This window comes from Ammodytes marinus (assembly GCF_949987685.1).
Source record: "Ammodytes marinus genome assembly, chromosome: 11".
NCBI lineage: Eukaryota > Metazoa > Chordata > Actinopteri > Uranoscopiformes > Ammodytidae > Ammodytes > Ammodytes marinus.
Genome location: NC_137215.1, coordinates 6060290 through 6080984, shown reverse-complemented (window position 1 = coordinate 6080984; position 20695 = coordinate 6060290). Strand labels below are relative to the sequence as shown.

The 20695-nt window shown below is 39.0% G+C and overlaps 2 protein-coding genes across 2 annotated transcripts; one reads left to right on the top strand and one right to left on the bottom strand.

Moving 5' to 3' along the window:
- Positions 1-913: 913 nt before the first annotated feature.
- LOC307257969 (transmembrane protein 150A) lies at positions 914-7809 on the top strand. The gene is made up of 7 exons (XM_080037342.1): positions 914-1202; positions 2217-2264; positions 2466-2528; positions 2959-3026; positions 3380-3510; positions 4922-5099; positions 6382-7809. Exons 1-7 carry the CDS (start codon positions 1138-1140, stop codon positions 6573-6575), a joined length of 747 nt encoding a protein of 248 aa, XP_079893468.1. The 5' UTR covers positions 914-1137; the 3' UTR covers positions 6576-7809.
- Positions 7810-8722: 913 nt separating this feature from the next.
- eif4e1c (eukaryotic translation initiation factor 4E family member 1c) lies at positions 8723-19653 on the bottom strand. The gene is made up of 8 exons (XM_080036904.1): positions 19628-19653; positions 19026-19088; positions 18490-18578; positions 11919-12014; positions 11761-11824; positions 11529-11642; positions 10994-11133; positions 8723-9993 (listed from the first exon to the last, which is right to left on the bottom strand). The coding sequence occupies exons 1-8, from the start codon at positions 19643-19645 to the stop codon at positions 9879-9881; spliced, it is 699 nt and encodes a 232-aa protein (XP_079893030.1). The 5' UTR covers positions 19646-19653; the 3' UTR covers positions 8723-9878.
- Positions 19654-20695: the final 1042 nt, after the last annotated feature.

Below are 20695 nucleotides of genomic sequence, written 5' to 3'. Positions count from 1 at the left end.
TATAAACAGTCAGAAAACAGCAAAGTAACAGGGTAAGTACGTTTCAATTGCACTGCTGGATTTGCCCTGTTTAAAATGTGAAGCACCTTGAGATTTTGTTGTATTTTTTAAATGTGCAAAATTGAACTTCATTTTGCAGTAGCTTGCTGGGAGGCAAACTAGCCTACATTCAAAGTTGCATAGTGATTCAAGTAGTTCTATTACTTAGGCCTAAGCAACTACACACATTTGGCCATAAAAGGAAAGTATAATGCATTTTTTTTTAAATTTACCAATGCTTTTTTAAAATAAACCCACATTGATTAACCCTATCCCATTGTATTTCATCCTGACCACTATGAAGACATGCAGCCCAACCCATGCAATGCATTTGTCAGGCAGCCACCGATACAACACATTTTATTTACATTTTATAATTTGGTTTACATAGGACCCGTGAAGAGCAAATTGGCACTTTTTAGTTTCTGCAATGAACTCATGTTTTGCTGGCATGTGACTCTTTTGAACTAGTTTTTCTAAGTAGCTTCAGTTAACCAAAGTTAACCTCAAAACTGTAGGCCTTAGTACGTGAGAAAATATACTAAGTTACTTTCAATTACTTGAAACAAGAAAAACAGAGCATGTCATCTAGAAAGTGTAAAGCATCCCTTAAAGTAACATTACATATAGAAAAATCCCAAATAAACTGTCTGTATGTAAAAGTGTAAAAAGTTCCTGACACACTGGTAAGGTGGCACATAATGTACAAGTGAACAAAACAAACAATGTCACGGAGTCAAGAGGGCCAACCCCACATTTCCCAACTTTTTTGTTCTGATAGGGCAAGGTGGTGCTTTTGAAGGGAGTGGCCAAGAAAGAGAGACTCTCCCTTAAAAGCAAAGCTGTGCTCTTGATGGTGGAGAAAACACGACTGACAACATCACTGCACTTGTCTGCTTTAAGGACCTCTGGACTGGACTACATCTTTATACAATACTTTTAGGACTTTTTTTATATATATATTTTTTTCTCTAGTACCTATCTTGCTTTGTGGGCATGAAGCTGGATATTTAAGGAATCTACAAACCCCAGAAGACAAGTGGACTTAAAGAATCTATTTTTTGATTTAGTTTTGTCATCCTCCTCACCACTAAAACCATGGTTCTCTGGATTATATTCCCCATCTGCCTCTCCCTGGTGTCCTTCATTGGGACGTGGTGTGTGTAAGTTTACCAGACAATCACACTTTGTAATGTTTACAACCTTGTGAAACTGTTTGAAAATGTTTACAAAAGTTCTGCTGTTGCATGTTGTAGTTTAAAACTGATCAAGAAGTTGTTAGTGTGTGTGTAAGTTGTCAAAAAAGCCAAAATGACACTTAACGATGATCAAGATCTGTATTTGAACTTCATATCCTTAGCTAAGAACATTGAGATTTCCGATAAGTTTACTGATAAAACTTGAGGAGGAAGTGATGAGGTGGCGTCAAAATACTGTGAAACTGTCTTCTAAAAATAAGTAAAAGTCAGACTTCGAGCAGCATTTGCAGTTAAAAGCACAGGGAAAGGTTACTTACCTACCTGCCTACACTTGAATATAGTAACCAACATCATACTTGAAATATGCGACCTGACTAGTTTTTTTTCTGCTGCAAGGAGTGCATACTGGAATATCAAGAAATGTCAGAGGAAAAGCCCATTCAACAATTGCTCTTTTAACTGACACAGACATACCTGTGGAGCTACGTGATGATAGTTAGCATGCAGTGATGTTTCTGCCTCATTCTGTGTTCTTTTCATCTAGTTTCAACTTTTAACATATACTTAAATATACATTATATGATGTATATCTATCAATAACAAAGTTATTATCTGTAATTAGGTTATAATTGGTTTACTTCAGAGTGTAGCCAGGGGTGTTTGTTGTCAGAAATACTTGTGGTTTATTGTGAAACAGCCATTCTCTTTTTTAATGTTGGTTGGCAATTGCTTCTGTAGCTTTTATAAAAAGTTAGAAAATATATATTTAACATCCCAGAAATCCTTATAAATTAATTTAGTCAACAGGGATGTGATTTTAATGACCAGCTGTACAATACAACCAAGATACTTTTTATATTATTTATATGTAAGAATATACGTTGTATATGTTAATTCCTTTCAAATCAAAAATGATGAAGAGCCCAAAATATCAGAAATGGTGTCACTATGGTTTTTTCTTTTGTTGCATATTTCCAGATATGGCCTGGCCTTCTCCAACCAGCATGTGTGCTCCCTCAGTGACTGGTGAGTTGAGGGTTTTTATCATTGTTCTCAGTTGACGTCAGAGTTTGAATGTGACATTCAATGTACTTGAATGACTCACGCTGTTCTGGGTTTGTACCTTCATGGTTGTTGACTTACTGGAAGTCTCTTTGGATAAAAGTGTCAGCTAAATGTTATTTAATTACATGTTCTGTGACAAATTCTCCTTAATCATTTTTTCAGGGGGTCTATCAACTACTGCATGGGGAATCAGACCGAAGATTGTTGCCGCGTTCCCACTATTAGGTGAGAACTCAGCTCACTTAGTTTTCCAAAAGTGATTATGCCTGCTTTAAAGGTGGAGTCAGCGATCCTTGAATGCTTGTTGTCAAAATCCCTTCTTGTCAGTGAATATGTCGTCACAAACCTTTGAGGAAAGTATCTGGTGTTATACACAGCCTAGGGTGTGTTAACAGGCATGTTGCTAGCTACTGTGGCCCCTTTCGAATACACACCATTCGTTTACAAACACGTTTACTGCTGTAGGCTGTGTATTAACACCATATTTTTTGTATCGATAGGTAGCTAATCATGTGGAGATATACACTGATTTTGATAGAAAGAGATTTTGACAACAAGCGTTCTCCAGAATCGCTGACTCCACCTTTAACCCCCCCCCCCCCCCCTCCCCCTGTTTAAATCACCAAACAATTAATCCAACCTTGTGTGATTTCAGCTCGAGTGGAACTAGTTTTGAAGAAAATTCACTGTTTACTGCCACCATCAACGCCGGAGCCTTTCTGTGTAAGTTTCCCTTTCCGAAGGCCTTGTATTAATTATTAAAAACATTGCTTTGTACCAAGGGTGACAAGATAACAGAAATGTAGTAGTCGATTCCAATACCAGTGAAATTCCACGATTCTCAATACCTAATTCGATACCACAGTAAAACATTTAAAAAAAATCCTATGTACTTCAACATATACTCATTTATTAAAAACAGTTTAACATTATAAAAAAAATAACTTTGGTCTTCAAGTATTTAAAAAAAACAATACTGTCCTTAATTAGGCCTACTTCTGCTTCTGCTATGGTTGTCTATATACACAAGGAGAGTAATACTGTATGTCTTATACTCACTCTGTTCTCATCTTCAGTCCTGCTGTTCTGCTTATTGCACCATGCACACATTATGGAGAGACACTCCTGCCATTCCATGCTGAGCAAGTTTGCGTTGGTCTTTGGTGTGGTAGCGTCCATTGGGGCATTCATGGCCGGAAACTGTAATGTAAGTACCACTGCCCTTACTGCTGAATGTTGTTTGTGTTTGAATACGTTTAAAGGTGCAGATCCACAATGTCAAGGGCCTGTTTATCTTTGAAATAAATTGATCTCACAAAACAGTTAACTGACAGGACTTAAAGGTGAAGTAAGCGGTTTATTTATGTTAATATAAGTGTTAAATCGCTCTTTATTCATACAGTGATCACTTACATAATGTGCGCGTTTCAAAAAGCCGATCTCTCAGTCAGCTGCTCTGCATGTAATCGGCAAATAAACTTATTGGAGGATCCCGAAATTATTATCCAATCACAAGAGAGAACGCTACAAACCGACACCCGTCTCACTCATGGTCTCACTGCCGGTGCACGCCAGAGCAACAGATGGGTGAATGTTTATGCGTCACAATGGCGGAGCAGGTAAAAATCCTTCCCAATGTCTGTTTTGATGGTTTTTATCATGTTTTATCACACTTATGGATCTGAGATGATGCTAGATAACTCGCTGCTTGAAGACCGCAGTGCATTAATGTGGTGACGTAGGGACAAGCAAGGGGACTGCTAACTGCAGTAACTGACAGGAAGTTAGCTAAAAGAACCATTCTGCTTACAGCACCTTTTTAAGGTGAGACATTGCAGGCAAAACATTGTTTTTTCAAGCACTGGCCATTATCTCAACATTGTTTTTTCTTCAATTTATACTCTGGCTTTATCTAACATCTAGAATATGATGTTTAAAGAGATGCAAATGTATCCATCATTAGTTAGATATTGCCAAATTCAATTTTTTCTGAAAAAGTTCATGATGATATCTATAAGTTAACATGTTTACCCTATACACATAAAGTGTCTTGCCTTAACAATGCTAACAGTAAAGCAGAAAAGCTGCCGCCAGTTTTAATCAGCAAACGTGGGTGTGACTATTTATTTTGTGTCGTCTGTAATGAGTTAGAGCACAAGCAGAGTTGGCAATGCTTGTGCCTCAGTTACACAGTGTCTTTGTTTTTGTTTTGTTTTAAAGAAGGTAATGGTAATGGAGTCAAATTTGACTATTAACATTCTTAAGTGAATAGACATCACCATCAGCGTTGCATAATCCTACACTTTCCAGTTTGTACAAAGAAGCTGTTTCCTGTATGATACAAGATGAGACTATTTTATTCCTATGTTCTGATGTTCCTAGACCATGACAGCAGTTCTTCTAGTAGGTACATGAACAAAAAAAATCTGCTAACTTGCATATGGCAGTTGGCCAGGTGACTGTCATTTAGTTTGGTTGTGGTTTCAGATCCCATTATGGTTATTCAGTTTACACACCCAACTCATGTAAAGATACTTATCACAACCTGTGCCCTGATTTAGTTTTGATTGATACATTGGTATATTGACATTGTGGAATGTGTTGCCTTTGGTCCACAGCCACACTACCTGTCCCTGCTGCACTACTTCGGAGCAGCCGTCAGTTTCTTCTGCATCTGTTTCTACGTCTGTCTGCTCACGTCGCTGACGGGGAAGTGTGTCCTGACAGGATATGAGAGGATTCTCTACCCGCTACGCATCGCCTTCACGGTGCTGCAAGCCATCGTCACCATATGCTGTATCCTTTCAAACACCCTGGGGCCAAATCCACTGTTTAAAGGTGGAGTCAGTCGATTCTGGAGAATGCTTGTTGTCAAAATCAGTGAATAATTCCTCATGTTTCGCTACCTTCCGTACTGTCAGTGTGCTGAAAGTGTTAACACACAGCCTAGGCTCTGTAAACTGCTAGCTACGGTGGGCCTCTTTTTTTTCAGTGCAAACACAGTACAGACAGGTAGCACATCGTAAGGAGATATTCACTGATTTTTAAACAAAAAGTTATTTTTGAAAAAGCATTCTCCAGAATTTCTGGCTCCACCTTTTAACTTGAGTATTCTAACACAACTTTTTGAGGGCATTTGTGCACAAGTTATGATGATACTGTAGGTGTGAGTGTATAGTGTGTGTTGGTAATACAGACTGAAGCGTAATAAAGTTTGTCGGCCCTATTTGGCGTGGCTTTACAAACATCTCAGCAATTGATTTGAGCAGTGAGACCAGTGTTTAGCCTCTCCAGCTGCTGCACAGAAACAATGTCCCTGGGCCATATTCGGATCCGGTCTGCCGCTCTGTTGACAAAGTGGGACTGGCCACAGCATTTCACAAGGCATAAGTTGATACAAATTAATGTTATATATAGCTACAGCAATGTTTAACCATGGATTTCCTGTAACAGTTAGCTTCACATGTCAGTCACACTCTCACATCTGGGAGCTGCACGCTAATTTACAACATGTGTCCTCTATAGTGGAGCTGTTTAGGGTTTATAGTTAAGCTCGAAGGGACTTTAAAGGTGGAGTCAGCGATTCTGAAGAATGCTTGTTGTCCAAAGATGTTTTGGTCAAAATCAATGAATATCTCCTCACGATTGGCTCGCTACCTGTCTGTACTGTGTGTTCGCTAAAACCCCCCTTTTGTTTACATACCAGTTTACAGAGCCTAAGCTGAGTATCAACACAGTTATTCTTTTCAGCGCTATCACATTACATACAGGTAGCGGATCGAGAAAAAATATTCACTGATTTTGAGTTTGTTAACTTGGTTCTACAGAATCTCTGACTCCACCTTTTAAACACCAGTTGTTGATGGACACCTTTATGTTCGGGGTTTGAACCTCTAGGAGTGTCTCAAGTCAAACTTGAACACAGAATCTAAACAACACAGTATATAGGCCTACACATGCAAAAACGTGAGGTGTTGTATTTAGAGCTTGATGCGTGTTGTGGCTAATGTTCCCTTGCGTAAAGAAATAAAATTCATGTCACTTAAGCCATATATTTCCTAACTCAAACCCCCTCCAGACACTTTCCTGTTTGCCCAGGAAGAGTACTTCTACGTCCACCTGTCGGCCATCTTTGAGTGGATGCTCAGTGTGAACCTGGAGCTGTTTGAGCTCAGCTACGCCGTGGAGTTCTGCTTCTTCTCGTCCTTCATGATTTCAAACCTGCTGAACAAACGCGAGGAGGAGAAGCCGCTTATGATGACCATGTCTTGATATGAGGCCGCCAGGGTCCAGCACAGGCACACGATCAGTGAATACGGCCTGGCAAACACATCTGTGCGGACAGTGGCTGGACCATGGCTGGAGGACCAATAATTGTATTATTTTTTAGATGGATTTTTTTTTTTTTATCCATTTAAGGATTATTTTTCTGTTCTTTTTTCCCCACTTCTTCAAACTGTTGCCTTTTAAAAAAACGATGATTACCTTCATTGGATCTATCTGCTCCTTATCAAGGCTGCAACTTTCCCTTATTTATTGAAACAAACTAGCTTGTAAAGCAAATGAACAAAACATATCGTAAAGCTTTAGTGCGTAACTTTTTCATATACCCATGCGCTATGACCGAAGGCTAACCTCATGTAGGTGTGCAGACAGTGTTGTTTTCATTTACCCAGAAGTTACGCACTATAGCTTTAAGTCGTGTAACGCTTTTGTCAGTCAAGTTGCTGCTCTGCCAACAGAACAATTCACTCTTTTTTTTTTTTACTGCACATCTTTCTCTCACGATGTTATACACAACAATCAGCAATCTTCTTCATTTTTCTTTGATGGATTGAAACTTTTGTATATAGATTTGGCGCTTTAATAAAAATCAAATCAACTGAGAAGTCCTGTTGTGCTGCTGTGTCACAGATTTAGATTTTGAGGCTGGATCAAGGATGGAGGATGTTGTGATAAACACCCAGGTAGCTATATATATGGGTGTTTATCTGTATACAGTAGTTATTTAAAGGTCCCTTTGGCGTCACAAGATCCCGTCCGACTGGTTGATTGATGCAGTTTGTCATTCAGAGAATTGTCTTTTGTCAATACATTCCTGGTTTGCACTGAACACAGATAGGCCTATGTCACAATAACCTCATCTCCACGCTACACATCCAGCATGGATTAACTTTAGGGCTGGTCACACAGCCACAAATAGGTGTCCTACTACAGCCTGTTTAGGTGTGGTCTGCTTCATTGTTTTTAGTGCATGTGTGTGCGTCAGATGACAAACTACAGTGATTACATAAGTCCCTTTTTTTTCCTAAAAAAGTCCCCCCCCCCCACACACACACACAGTATTTCTTCTCTTAAGCACTTGGTTTAGTAGTATAATACTTTTTTTTTTTTTTTTACACTTGACAGATTTGTTTCTTTGGTCTTGTCCTCGTTTGGTTTGAAGGGCATAGTTTGAAGTCAGCGTCTCACCTTTACCGTTAAGAGAGCTCAAGTGAAACGGGAACCACCAGTATTTTTTCCAGAAGCAATAAAACCTCTCATGTTACAATGGTAGTTACTGTTTGTGTTGTTTAGCGGTTGAAGTTGAAGTGCTCAATCAGTGCGTTAGCAATCATTAGAATCAGAGTCCTGAAGAGGCAAGAGTTGTTGAGTGTTAATCTATTAATAAATAAATGTGTTTTTTTAAAACTAAGTTGTGTGTATTCAGTTATGAGTAGTTAATGTTATACATTCTTATAATATGAAACCCAAGTTTTCAGGGGCTTAAAGGGGGAGTCAGAAATTCTGGACATGCTTTTTGTCAAAATCAGTGAATATCTCCTCATGGTTCCCTACCTGTCCATAGCCTACTTTGTGTGCATTGAAAAATAATTCTGTTAATACACAGCCTAGGCTCTGTACACATGCATGTTGTAGCTACGGTGGCCGCCTTTATTTACATACCATTTTTCAGAGCCATATGAATTGATTTTGACAAAGTGATTTTGTCATGCGCTCCCCAGAATCGCTGACTCCACCTTTAACAACCCGCTGAAAAACAACCTGCACATTTACTGACCAGCTGGGGAACACAGTGGAGCAATGAGCAGCCAGAAGAAGTGGACTCAGCAATTCTGGACAATGCGTTTTGTCAAAATCAGTGAATATCTCCTCACAACCCACTACCTGTCAGTACTGTTGTTTGTCAACAAGCATTCTCCAGAATCGCTGACGCCACCTTTAAGATTTATCAGGTGAACTGAAACTTGACTTAAAATTAGTGATAATGTTGCTCTAAAACTCAAGTTCGCCTTATTGACCAAAAAGTTGACATGGGTTATTATGTATAGCTTATTTTCCCATGATGCAGTGCTCTACATGACAAAGCTGTGACTGACACCATAAAATTCACAAAACACAACGCCATGATTCTGGTTTTAATGCAAAGCACGTAACCTTTACTTGAAAGAAGGTAATATACATCCTGGAATTACAGATAATAAAGATACATTATGAGCAAAAAAAAATCATCATTTCACAATGAATATCATCTTTCCTTTGCATTGACCAAGAGGAGTGTGACATTATCTACAGTTTTTTGTTGGGAAGAAAACAGTGAAAGCACACCTAATTCTGTCAGCATCTTTACTGTATGGTACACTGTAAAAAAAAGAAGAAAAAAAAAAGTCATCTATATATGCAGTAGTACACATTAGTAACCTTGATAACAAAAGATAAATGAAAAAAAGATAATACAATTTGAAAAAACACAAGTTTCATGGTTGTCTTTCAACTAAAGTAGTTCAACTGCAATGCATACATTATAAATAAATGTAAAGGGGAGAAAAGAAAAAGAAAAAAAAAATAGAGTACTATAAGCAATATTCCACAATTCCAGCATGGCTGAAACAACAAGTGGCCCTTTAATCCAAACGGTAAACTTTGGAGTGTGGACCACGGCTTTTAAAGATACTGTAGATTTTCTTCTTCATGCTTAACACCTCTGAATAAACCAAGTTAAAATTGCCCTTAAAAGTTGTTCTGTGGGAGGATTTTGTTGCCTTCCATCTTTTTCCTTATGGGAGGTGAGAATCTCTTTTTTTGTAACGAGTGAGAACTCAACATGAGAGTAACACAAAAAGGCTGTAGTCATATTGTTTTTTTTCATTTGCAACTCCAAGCCATTATTAAGTATTGGTGAAAACAAGCTCTTCTTAGCTAAAGCTGGACAGAAGGGAGGTCACTGGCATTTATCACATAACTCTTCAAGTCTAAAAAAAAGCAAATAATTTGTGTTCCCACGCTCGCGTTGGACATCTTAAGCCAAATACTATTCATCATTTATCACGACCTCATCCACATTTGTAACTATCACCCCGCTAATTTTTTATCATGTGGCGGGGACGCTTCAACTGTACACGTTATGAACAATTCTCTCTTTTTTTTATTAAAAGGAAATGACACTACAGTAGTCGAAGAACTCAAAATATTAATATTTGTGATGATGAAGTTTGGTAATTGTTTAAATCTACAGCAAGTTGAAATCAGAGGGGTTGTAGTGGGAGGCGGGGGGGGGGGGACTGGTGTGGGGTTTCAAACAGAGAACATGTTCTTGGTGGTGGAGCCGCTCTTGCTGGATGTGTCGTCGTGTGACTGGTAGCCGAGCATCGCTTTGCCCGGGATGCTCAGACGATCTTTATAACCTTGTCTGTGGAGAGAGAGAGAGAGAAGTTGAATGCTGTGTTAAAGGCTCTAAACCTGGTCTAGCATTGTTTAAATCAATATACGATAAAGTTGGGTGTCTAAATAAGCTTTAACAAACTGATTTAATTTAAATACTCAGATATTATAAAGCTTAGTTGAAAAAATTGCTTTTTTTTTTTACTGTCTAGAACATTTGCCAGGACTGTGTGGGCTTGGTTCCCAGGCTCATGTATCAAACGGTCTTCATGGCAACTGTCTCTCAGTCATGGAATTTTAATGGAATGTTTGGCCACAGAACTGCTGTGATTGGTTCAGGTTCATAATGTGTCAGATGTGAAAAGCATAGTCCCGTCTTATATAAAACAGAATTTCTGTAACAGTGATCAAACTGACGTGACAATATTTTTTATTGACAAAAATGACTAGGTCTTTTCAGATGCATACTAGTATTCAAATTACTCCCCAAATAACATATTTAGAAGGATTTAGTGCATTTGGGTTGCCAGGGCCTTTGAGATGACTAAAACTAATTTTCTGTCACCATCTAGTGGTAAGTTAGTAAATCCAATGATCCAATAATGACATTGTCCCTGCGTTCCAATCCCCATACTTCCCTGCTATTAAGTATGGTACAATTTTTTTTTACGATGTCCCAATTCTTGTGGTCAGATGAAGTATGCTTAAAAATACCAGGATGCCTACTTCATCCTGTCGAGATTTATAGTGTTGAAATCAGTATGCTATTTGGATGATTCTGACCCACAATCCAGTGCATACCCGAAGTGACGTCACATCGACTGAGCCTCCGTATGAAAACAACCAGGGATGCGACGGATAAAAAAAGCAAGGGGCAAGATCAAGGCGCGATGTTACGATGAAATAAATAAGTAAAAGTTATGTCCCATTTGTAGGAAACTGCACGCTAACTAGATAATTTTTATGATCAGCTGTAGTATGTAAAATAGTATGCGATTTGGAATGCAGCCTGTGACTTTCCCACTCACCCTATGCCCATGATGGCGTCCCTGTTATTGCAGTTGCTGGTCCAGATGGAAATTTTGTCGCCTTTGGGTCGGACGTTGACCACGGCGCCGCACACGTCTTCACTGGCCTCATCGAACGACTCGCCCACTAAACACAAGAGCTGCGAAACACACAGAAACATGAAACTTACTGTTATTTTAATAATTCATAAACTGTTCACTGAAGTTCCAGTTAGTCGTGATGAATTGAATTTTTTATTGCAGGTTTAAAATTCTATTATTTTGCATTTCACAACCGTTTTAAAGTCCGTATTATCAAGGTCACCAGCCAGTGTATCATGATTAGGAATCAAATGTATGCAAAGAAAGTTACTTTATGAACCTAACTCTTAGATATTTCACATGTATATTAAAATAATATATATGTGATATATAAAAATAAATAAAAATCATACTCTTATCAGGCTTGATTGTGATTAACACCAACATGCCTTCAAGATATACATTTATCTATGAGTTTTGCCCAGAAGGCTCCATCATTTAAAAGTGTTCTTACTGTCTCCATCCAGTAACGATCAAGGTCATTGTGTCTCTGTTGTTTGTTGAGAGTCATCAGCCATCGGCCCCCGAGCTTATTCCTGTCGTCCTCCCACATAGGCTTGATCCCATCCTACCAACACAGTTACAATACAGACACATTTATAAATGCTTTCTTAAAATTGCTTAGGTCTTATTTTACCTGCTACGAAAATCCCAATGATTAACAAGTGAACAAAAAAGGGTCTTACCTTAAATAAACAATAATCGCAGCCGAAGCCAAGTTTGCTAGGTTGCTGTATGTGGTTGTATAATCTGTAGGAACCACAGAATAGTGTTATTTTTCTGAAACGCTTCAATGATAACCGTATAGATTGAAAAAAAAGACAGGATTAGAGAAGAAACGTACGCCCAAAAATCTTCCACTGTGTCAAACTTGGAGATGAGACGAAGGTTCTCTGTCCAGCTTTTGCTCTTGTCGTTTTTGAAATACCACAGGGCCCATCTGAGAGAAGAATGAAAAAAAATAATTATAATAATAAAGTACATTGACAAAAATATTACAATTATTGCTTTATTTTGGTGAAATATCATTCTTTCTTTGAGCAGCAAAAATGTCTCAGTAGAATAAAGAAATGTTTAAAGGGGATTTGATTGAAACAATAGAACCTTCCGCCAGAGTCTTAATAAGACAGATATGCAACCTCTTTAACTACAGAACACAACAGCTAGTTACAATGGGGTGAATATCAATGCTAAAAGAGCAGAGAAAGCCGGCCATCACCAGTGATACAAATGCAGCCTTTGTTTACGGCCGGAGCTGTTATTCTTTCATCTAGTCCCGGGAGGGGAGGGGCTGGATGGATGAGGGCAACGAGAGGACATCCAATGAACCCCACGCCCCCCACCAACACACACACACACACCCACCACAGTAACCAACCATCAACCCAACCAATGTGCCATAAAACACAGATGTCAATACACTGAACAAAAGCCGTATCAGAGGATAACACTGTACCGTACTTACAAGGACAAGCTTTTAAATGGAAAATTACAGCACAGTGTGATTTTTTTTCCAAAGCACTTAATATAGTTTGTCTGTCACACACAAAAAAGGTGCAAGCTAAACATCGGGAGCAATTTGGGGTGCAGTATCTTGCCCAGGGACATTTGGACATGTGGCAGGAGGGAGGGAATCGAACCACCAACCCTGCTAACAGCTGACGACTGCTCTACCTGCTTAGCCACCGGTGTTGACATAGTTGTATGATTGCAATGTTACACTTGAGGGTTTACCTTAACGTCATCTGAACACTTCAGTGATGCTTGCTTAACAGTGCGGGGTAGCAAATCAACTCCACTGACAACGTGCAGACAAGACAGCGCACATGGGAGACTCTTATAGTGATGAACCCGGCCAAGTACACAGTCATGGCATGTTAATAACAAACATGGCAGACAGCAGGTTAAGTCAATGATAAAGGTGCTTCCTTAAAATCCTAATAAAATGAGCCCATTTCCTGAGGCGTGGGCGGTGGATTACATTGCCAAATCAAGGTGTAGCTTTCTTGGCTAACCGCTGCCACCTGCTTTGACATTATCAAAATATTAACAAAACAGTAACAGAGTGACAAGAGGTCAGAGAAGCTCAATGATAGAGTCACTGTGTGTTTGTAATGCAAGCTGAGCAACAAGTAAGGAATGAGGAATGGAATGGTATGAGTGTAATAACAGGAAACAACCTTTTCTGGTTTTGAGATCACGAGAAAAAAAAGTTTTTCCTTATACTTGATAATATTTGACTTATATATATTATAATAATTTATACAAATCAAATATCTTAAGTGTGTTACTTTAAGATATAATATTAAATACTGTTCTCTCTAAATGACAAGTTCATTTTCAGGATAACGAGATAAGCCTGTTATCACAAAGAGTCATTTCCTCTTACGTTCACTATCTTGTGAGAAAACAAAACAGTCTTACATTTCCTCGGAAAAGGGCTTAAAGAATGATTGCAAGCACAGCCGCCCTAATCGTAAAATATTTTAAAAATGATTGCAGATATATCGGTATCTGTGTTTATCTCGGCTTATCAGTAAGAAGCCATTGCATATGAGGCTGCAAGTAGGTTTGAGGTAATTTAAGGACAATATCAGCTCAACACTACATAGTGAGTCCACCAGAAAACACAGACAAGTTGATTTTTCAAATGCAAAATGTCAAGCTATGAAGTAAAATCTAGGCAAAATGTATCAAGATTGATTGACAAAAAAAGAATAAATACTACAGGCTGTTATGTCAGACACCAGAATATCTTGAGTCCAATTTAACATTCCATTGATCTCTTTAATACGGAAGAGTATTTGGGCTACAGGAGAAAAGAAATATGAGGAGGAAGTTTTTTTAAATGATGCACTTTGAGAATAAAGTAAAAATGTTGAGAATAAAATGGAAATGGAATCGTTTCACTTATAGTTGCACTGTGGGCCAGAGATAAACACCATTTTGATTCTGATGTATGTCTTGCATATATCAGAACTGACAATAAAAGACTTTGACTTAGTTATTCGTATCGGAAATTCAAATCCGTCAACAACATCTTTTGTACGTTTTTGCAGAATGGACTGTCCCAAATGTATTCTCATTATAATTCCTCTTTAGCCTCGACGTTTCAAATTAATTCTCGAAGTGCATAATGAGAAAAAAGAAATCCCTACACTAATAGCCATGTGTGTAATTAAAAAAAATTATAGCATAAAAAGGCTTGCTCATTTTCTAGACTGTAAAACTGTTAATTAACACAGACATTTTCCACAGCCCAGTACAGGTTGGCAGAAACTGAAAGTGTAACTTCTGGCAGACGGCAGTTATTTTTTTTCCTCCCTGGCTTTGTTTCAGTAGCAAACCAAAAATCCCACTGCAGGACTTGAAACTTCAAAGTGAGAATATTTGAGGTAAAATACACAATGCAGCCTGTTCTATTCAAAACCACCTGGACCTTCACCTAACACAGAGATAAACTAACTTCACATAAATAAATAAAAGCACGGGTTATAATAATACGGTTGGCATATCCAATCTCGAGGCAATTTTCAAGTCTCTACAAGTCGATTATCACACAAATGATCAAAATTACCAACCGTCTCGTTTGTGCAGACATCTGACTACACTTGCATCGATGCCGTTTCACTTGTAACATATTTGGCTACATTTCAATCTTGCTTTGAGGAGAGAACATTTTTATGATCATTTTGCCAAACCATCACCAGATGTATCCACCTCTGCTGTCACTCAGTCATTCTGCTGCACAGAACACTTAAGACGTCTACAGTGACACAAGATATAATACAACATACACTTCATTGCCAGTATATCACATACACTTAACCCAAACTCACGCAGTTCAATACAATAGTTCTGCTATCAACTCTCCCTTCACGAAATAAATAATATTCAGTTTGTGTTGAAAGTTGTTGTCAAGGTTGTTGTCAAGGTGATTTTGGATTTTATAGTTGGTGCTGCTGCTGAATTCCATTGCGTTACAGTGAAAGGCACTTCTGTTATTTAGGCTCATTATTTTCAAGGGGGTAGACTAACATTTAAATGAATAAAATTACCCAAAAGTTGAATCAACACTGTGGGGGGAAACCTGTAAGACGTCCCCTGCTGATGCGCCAGCCAGCCTGACTATACATCTGAATAAACACACTGTCCATGCAGACAGCCCCTTCGGTTTCTCTGGTCAGCCTGCCCCTCCCATGTTTACAATATCAATGTATGCATATTGAACTATCTGCCTCTCAGCATGTCTCTCCTCTAACCCCACTGTAGTGTAATTTAGACGTCTCCCCCCCCTGTGGAGCAAATGTGTCTTAAATATGTGATGATTTTAAGGAACCGCGGTCACTCTTGACTTCACTAGTGACCCTTTGAAATAAACCTTCTGCTTTTAACACTGTATCATCTGCTTTTTATCACGACAACACATTTATAATTCTTTCATCAAAACTGATTATTATTACCTTCACTAAGGTTCCAATTATGGTACACTTTTTGGCTGTATTAGTTTAAGCTAGGCATACCAACTAAACCGGCCACGAGTGCATGATGCGTGTAAATAGAATTCCACAACAAAACAAACTAAATACCAATCGACAATCCGGAACCTCCTCACTGTAAAAGCAGATGGGAGGAAAGATAGACAAGAGAACACCTAGCACTCAACTGAGAATCATTAAGGGTCAGGGTGCTATAGTGGAAGCATCACAAAGCAATAACCTGACCACAGACAGTCTATTTAAGTCAAGAATCTGAGCACCTGAAACTAGAAAGGCCGGATTAAATGGACCAAGTTTGGCCAGCAGTTGTGGACAACCCTTTCCCCCCAGAGGCTGGACGGGCAGAAAGGCCTAGAAGTGACTTACTAACTCAACTATTCAGCATTCCCCAAACCCACTGTACAATGCTCCTGAATAGCACGTCACCACCACAGCAGGTTTTTTTGGCCAGTGTGAAAGGGGCTAAAACATGCAGAGTGGGAAGCAGAATTATCATTATGTGCTTAAGATGTAGTTAAAATCTATATAAAAAAAAACGCCTGTTCTTACCTGTAAATAATGTATTTTCTATGGTAATTGAGTTGATTATTTAAGCTTAATGTGGTGCTCTGTTTAATTGAACTGAACATATTCTCTTTATAAAAACCATGCATAATACAACACAATCAATCTTCAAGGTCGCAATAAAGAAGAACTTAGCCTGTTTTCTATTCAGTGAGTATCAAAACCAGCAGTACCCCACCCCATCATTGTGAAAGGAGCAAGTCATAAGCCCAGACCTGCAAACTCATAGGAGGTGAAAAAGGTGACAAACACCCGTCCCTTCTAGGGGGGTCGGGTGTTTTTCGCTGTCCAAACGATTGTCTATTGTTAAATATCATTCACACAACCAGAGTTCTCCACTATTGCCTCCAATGTCCAGCTGGGTGAAAATAATAGCCAGCTGAGATCCTGACCCTCCTAGGGGGGTCCGGGGGTATGCCCCCCCGGGAGATTTTTTTTAAACTTTTTAAAGTGAAATGCATGAATCTGGTGCACTTTGAGAGGGAAATTAAGAGGCTAAATCTGAGGAATTTTGTGTGAACAAATAATTTGGAGACACTGGGTCGGATGAATTAGAAGCTTCTTGGATTTTCCATTAAAATGTTCATTTAAAATAAAATATTATGCAGGGTCCTCTGGGTTGGGCTTGGTGCTCTTTTTCTTTTATGGGACATATTTCTCTGTAATATAATGAATACATTTAAATGCAGTGAGAGGAATGAAGCAGAAGAACTCTGTTGTCCAGCTATCTTTTTTTCCACAGACGAGGCTGAACTAGGTTATACAGTGCATGGGCACCTGAGCCCCATTTCCAAATGTTTTTAAATAAACTCAATACACACTGGACGTGAACGTGACGTGATCAGTTAAACTTGGATTACCTCCCAGATGAACTGATTAAATTATTGGGCTATTAACTAGGCTATCTAGATCAAAACATTGTATTCATTTTTTTGTATGATATAATAATATGATGTTAATATCAAAACACACAAACTAAAAAATAAAAATAAAAATAAATTGGGGGGGGGGGGGGGCTGTCGGTCGGCTCTGATTGTGAGCGCACTGCAGACACTTCATTTCTGCAATGTGCGCTCATTAAGTCAGCTTCACTTAAGAGTCCTGTGTGGGTCAACAGTGCAGTGCAAACTATGCAGCATAAAGTTATAACATTCGTCTACGACCGTGATGTTAAATCACCTTCACACAAAGTCTCCGCCCCAGCAAAGCAGCTGTGACGGTGAAAATCACCGGGACCCGGGAGACCCAGTGAGCGAGTGAGACGCCGCTCAGAAAAAACTCTGTGGTTTGATGGATGAAATCAGTCGGGGATATCCTGCCCGTTAACTTTGTCTACGGGAACGGCTTCCGCGATCTTTTTCTATGTCTCGAGTCTAACAGAGAGCCATGTCGGCAAAATGACAGCGCGACGAAATAAAGGGACTGTCACTGTACCTGTAGCTGCGTCCCTCCGTATAGTTTCTGTTTCAGTAGGCTGTTACATTAACCTCTGAAGCATTGACAGTGTTTAATCAAAGCCTCTAATTTTTTATTATCAAAAGGGCTTTGATTGAGACTTTTAGCCAATTCTAAAGTCTGAACACACAGCGGCAGCAGTGATGCTTTGCCCGATCTTAACGCTGATTGGACAATACTCATGACGTCTACCAAAGATGTTTTATTGCCAAGATAACGATATTCCCTTGTCTCACACTACGGTAACTCGCCCACACAGTCCAGTCTGGGAAGCGCTGGCTGACTTCTCTGGCAGCTGCCGCTACCCCCCCCCCCCCTCCCAAAAACAAAAACTCTTCGGATCTATACGATTCACGTGGGTCATATATTTTGATTCTAAACGGCGATTTTCGCCGAAAAGCGACGAGTTTGCAGGTATGTAAGCCGTTTAAGTTACTTAGCAGTGGCGACATTCAAGGATTGCAAAAATGACTAGCGATTAGACTAACAAGACTAAGATTACATGCGCTCGCCAATACAAAGAACGGTGTATACATATACAACTGCGCTTCCAAATGTGAAATTAATACGTTAACAAGGACTGTAATAGATAAGAGTAGTAGTGACTGTATTCAGGAAGTAATAGTGATTTACACTTTTATGAGTTTTAATTTTAATTTGATACAAATAGGTGTTTAGACTTGAGCACTCCTGCATGATGTGATACATCATTGTCTTCCTTTCAGTAATTCTTTATGTTGAAACGGTGATCTTCTCAGATTCTGATAAAAAAAAGGCAGTTTACTTGGCAAATTCAGTATTGCCGTGTCATTTACAGCTCGACTTAATTCAGAAACCTTTAGTCTATTGAGAGCACAGACTGCTCTCTGTCAAACATAGCAGATGTTTTCTTCTCACCTGTTTTGCAAGGGGTGCTTGATATACTGCTCTGGATTCACAACTGCTGGGGGCTCAGTTGGTACGTCGTCGTCAGTTTCAGGTTCTTTCTGAGGAGACACACACACACACATCATATGACTACTATGAATACAATGAAAGGTTCAGAATATCTGCTTTATTCTAACCTACTGAGCTCATTGATTGTCATCATATATGTGCAGTTGGCAAAGGCTTTGAGTGAAGTAGGGCAATGTACTGGTATCAGACCCATCTCCTGATGAAGCTAAATGTGTTGACAGTTGTATCACAATGCTCAAAATAAGTCTTCTGGTGAGCCCTATCAGCCATCATACTTTTGTTTAACCTGCATGACATCTATATAACACAAACTATCGTCACGTAATGATAATTGACCTGATAAGGCATCACATACACATGTTCATTCATCTCAGGGACCAGGGCCATCACACACACACTATTATCTATCATACTAACTTTCATACACGTTGTCACACACCCTTAAAAATAGCTATAATTTTAAAGTATTAACTTACTTTTGTAACATCAGCGTCCAGCTCTACAACATCATCAACATCTTTATCCATAGTACCTACCAACTGAAATAATGAAATGTAGCTTTAGGGAATGATACAAAATAAATAGATCAATTAGTAAAATAAAAGCTAACGTCAGAGGTAAGTTAAAACCGCTAGCATTAGTTTTAACGGGCGGGCTAGGCTAGCTACAAGCTAGATACACACGTGTCCAGATTGCCTGTAAAATAATCAATAATATTGTATCGTGAACATTTGATTGGGCCGGTGGCTGCTAAGCAACCAACATATCTTACTACTAAAATGTGGAAATGGATTAAAACGAATCACTGAGTTGAGTTTGAATGAACGACGTGCAGACAGTGAGTCCCTCCCTGCCAACAAAGTCAGCCTCCTCCATCACAATGCTACTGCTAATGCTAACTCAAGCTCCACGCGAACTCACACATCTGTTAACACGAATACAACCGTTTCCCAAAAATAATAACCGTCGCTTCAAGGACGCAAGAGTACATAAATACTGTCCGGGTATAGTAAAGGCTCAGCGAATCTTTCCATGTAGATTAGTCGATTTTTTTACAGCTCTGTGTAGTCTCTCTTACCGGCTCCGATGTCGCCATCTTGACAGTAGAATGTTCTGCCCGTTCAGCGCGTTCTGCGTCACGCACCAACCGCACGCCTACGGAAGCCGCACGAGCTCATAGCACAGATTCAATACGATTAATTTTATAATGTATTCGGGTGGTTGCTTCACTTTACTATGTCTGTTTGCGTCTCCTATACAAATTGTTTTGGCCGTTACCTCAAACTTTGTTTTGTCAATATCCTGAACCAGAAATCTCAACTTCTGAAGCATTACATCAACTAAACTTTCCATAATCAGATAAGCACTATTCTAAAGGTTATTACAGAAGGATTTGTTCAGATGTTGTTAATTGTCTGATTTATAATAGCACAATGCATTTTTGAGACCTGTACATAAGTGGCCTATCTTTGATTTATAAAATGAGAAAAAACTGTAGGCCTACCTAAAATCTGTTCTGTAAAACTTTGGACTCTTTAATATGAAAATGAAAAAAAGATTTTAACCTTGCCTTTATCCAAAATCTAGATTATTGGTTTCTAACCAAATGCAAATATGTGCATTTTATACAACATGGGGTTTCATTTGAGGAAGACATGGTAGCCTATGTCTGATGAAAGCACGAGCTGTTGTCTGGTATAACCGAACAGCCCGTTTGTGTAATCGTCACGAGGTCTCCGTTAGTGATTCCTCACTTTTTAACACCACGAATCTTGGTCACATCATGTGGTCGGCTGTGTAGGCAAATGTGACACAACGATGACAATGACCTCTGAGGATTAAGCATGGCCCGGCCCCTTAAGTTTTGTGTGTAGTGTGTATGTCTGTAGCCTATGTAGCCTATATTTGTGTTATATGTTTTGTAAGTTGGAAAGTCATGAGGATGTACCAACGCTTAACTCTAAAAAAAAAATCATGTTTTGACTGACACTAGACATGTCGTGTGATTCCTGATTTCCTGTATCCTCATTCTCAGTATGACTTCACAAGCTGACCAGCAGTATACAAGGTTATTCAAATTAGTTTATAAGACACAATGTTAAAACGTACACATTACATTTCTTAATCCTATGTAATAGGCTATGTA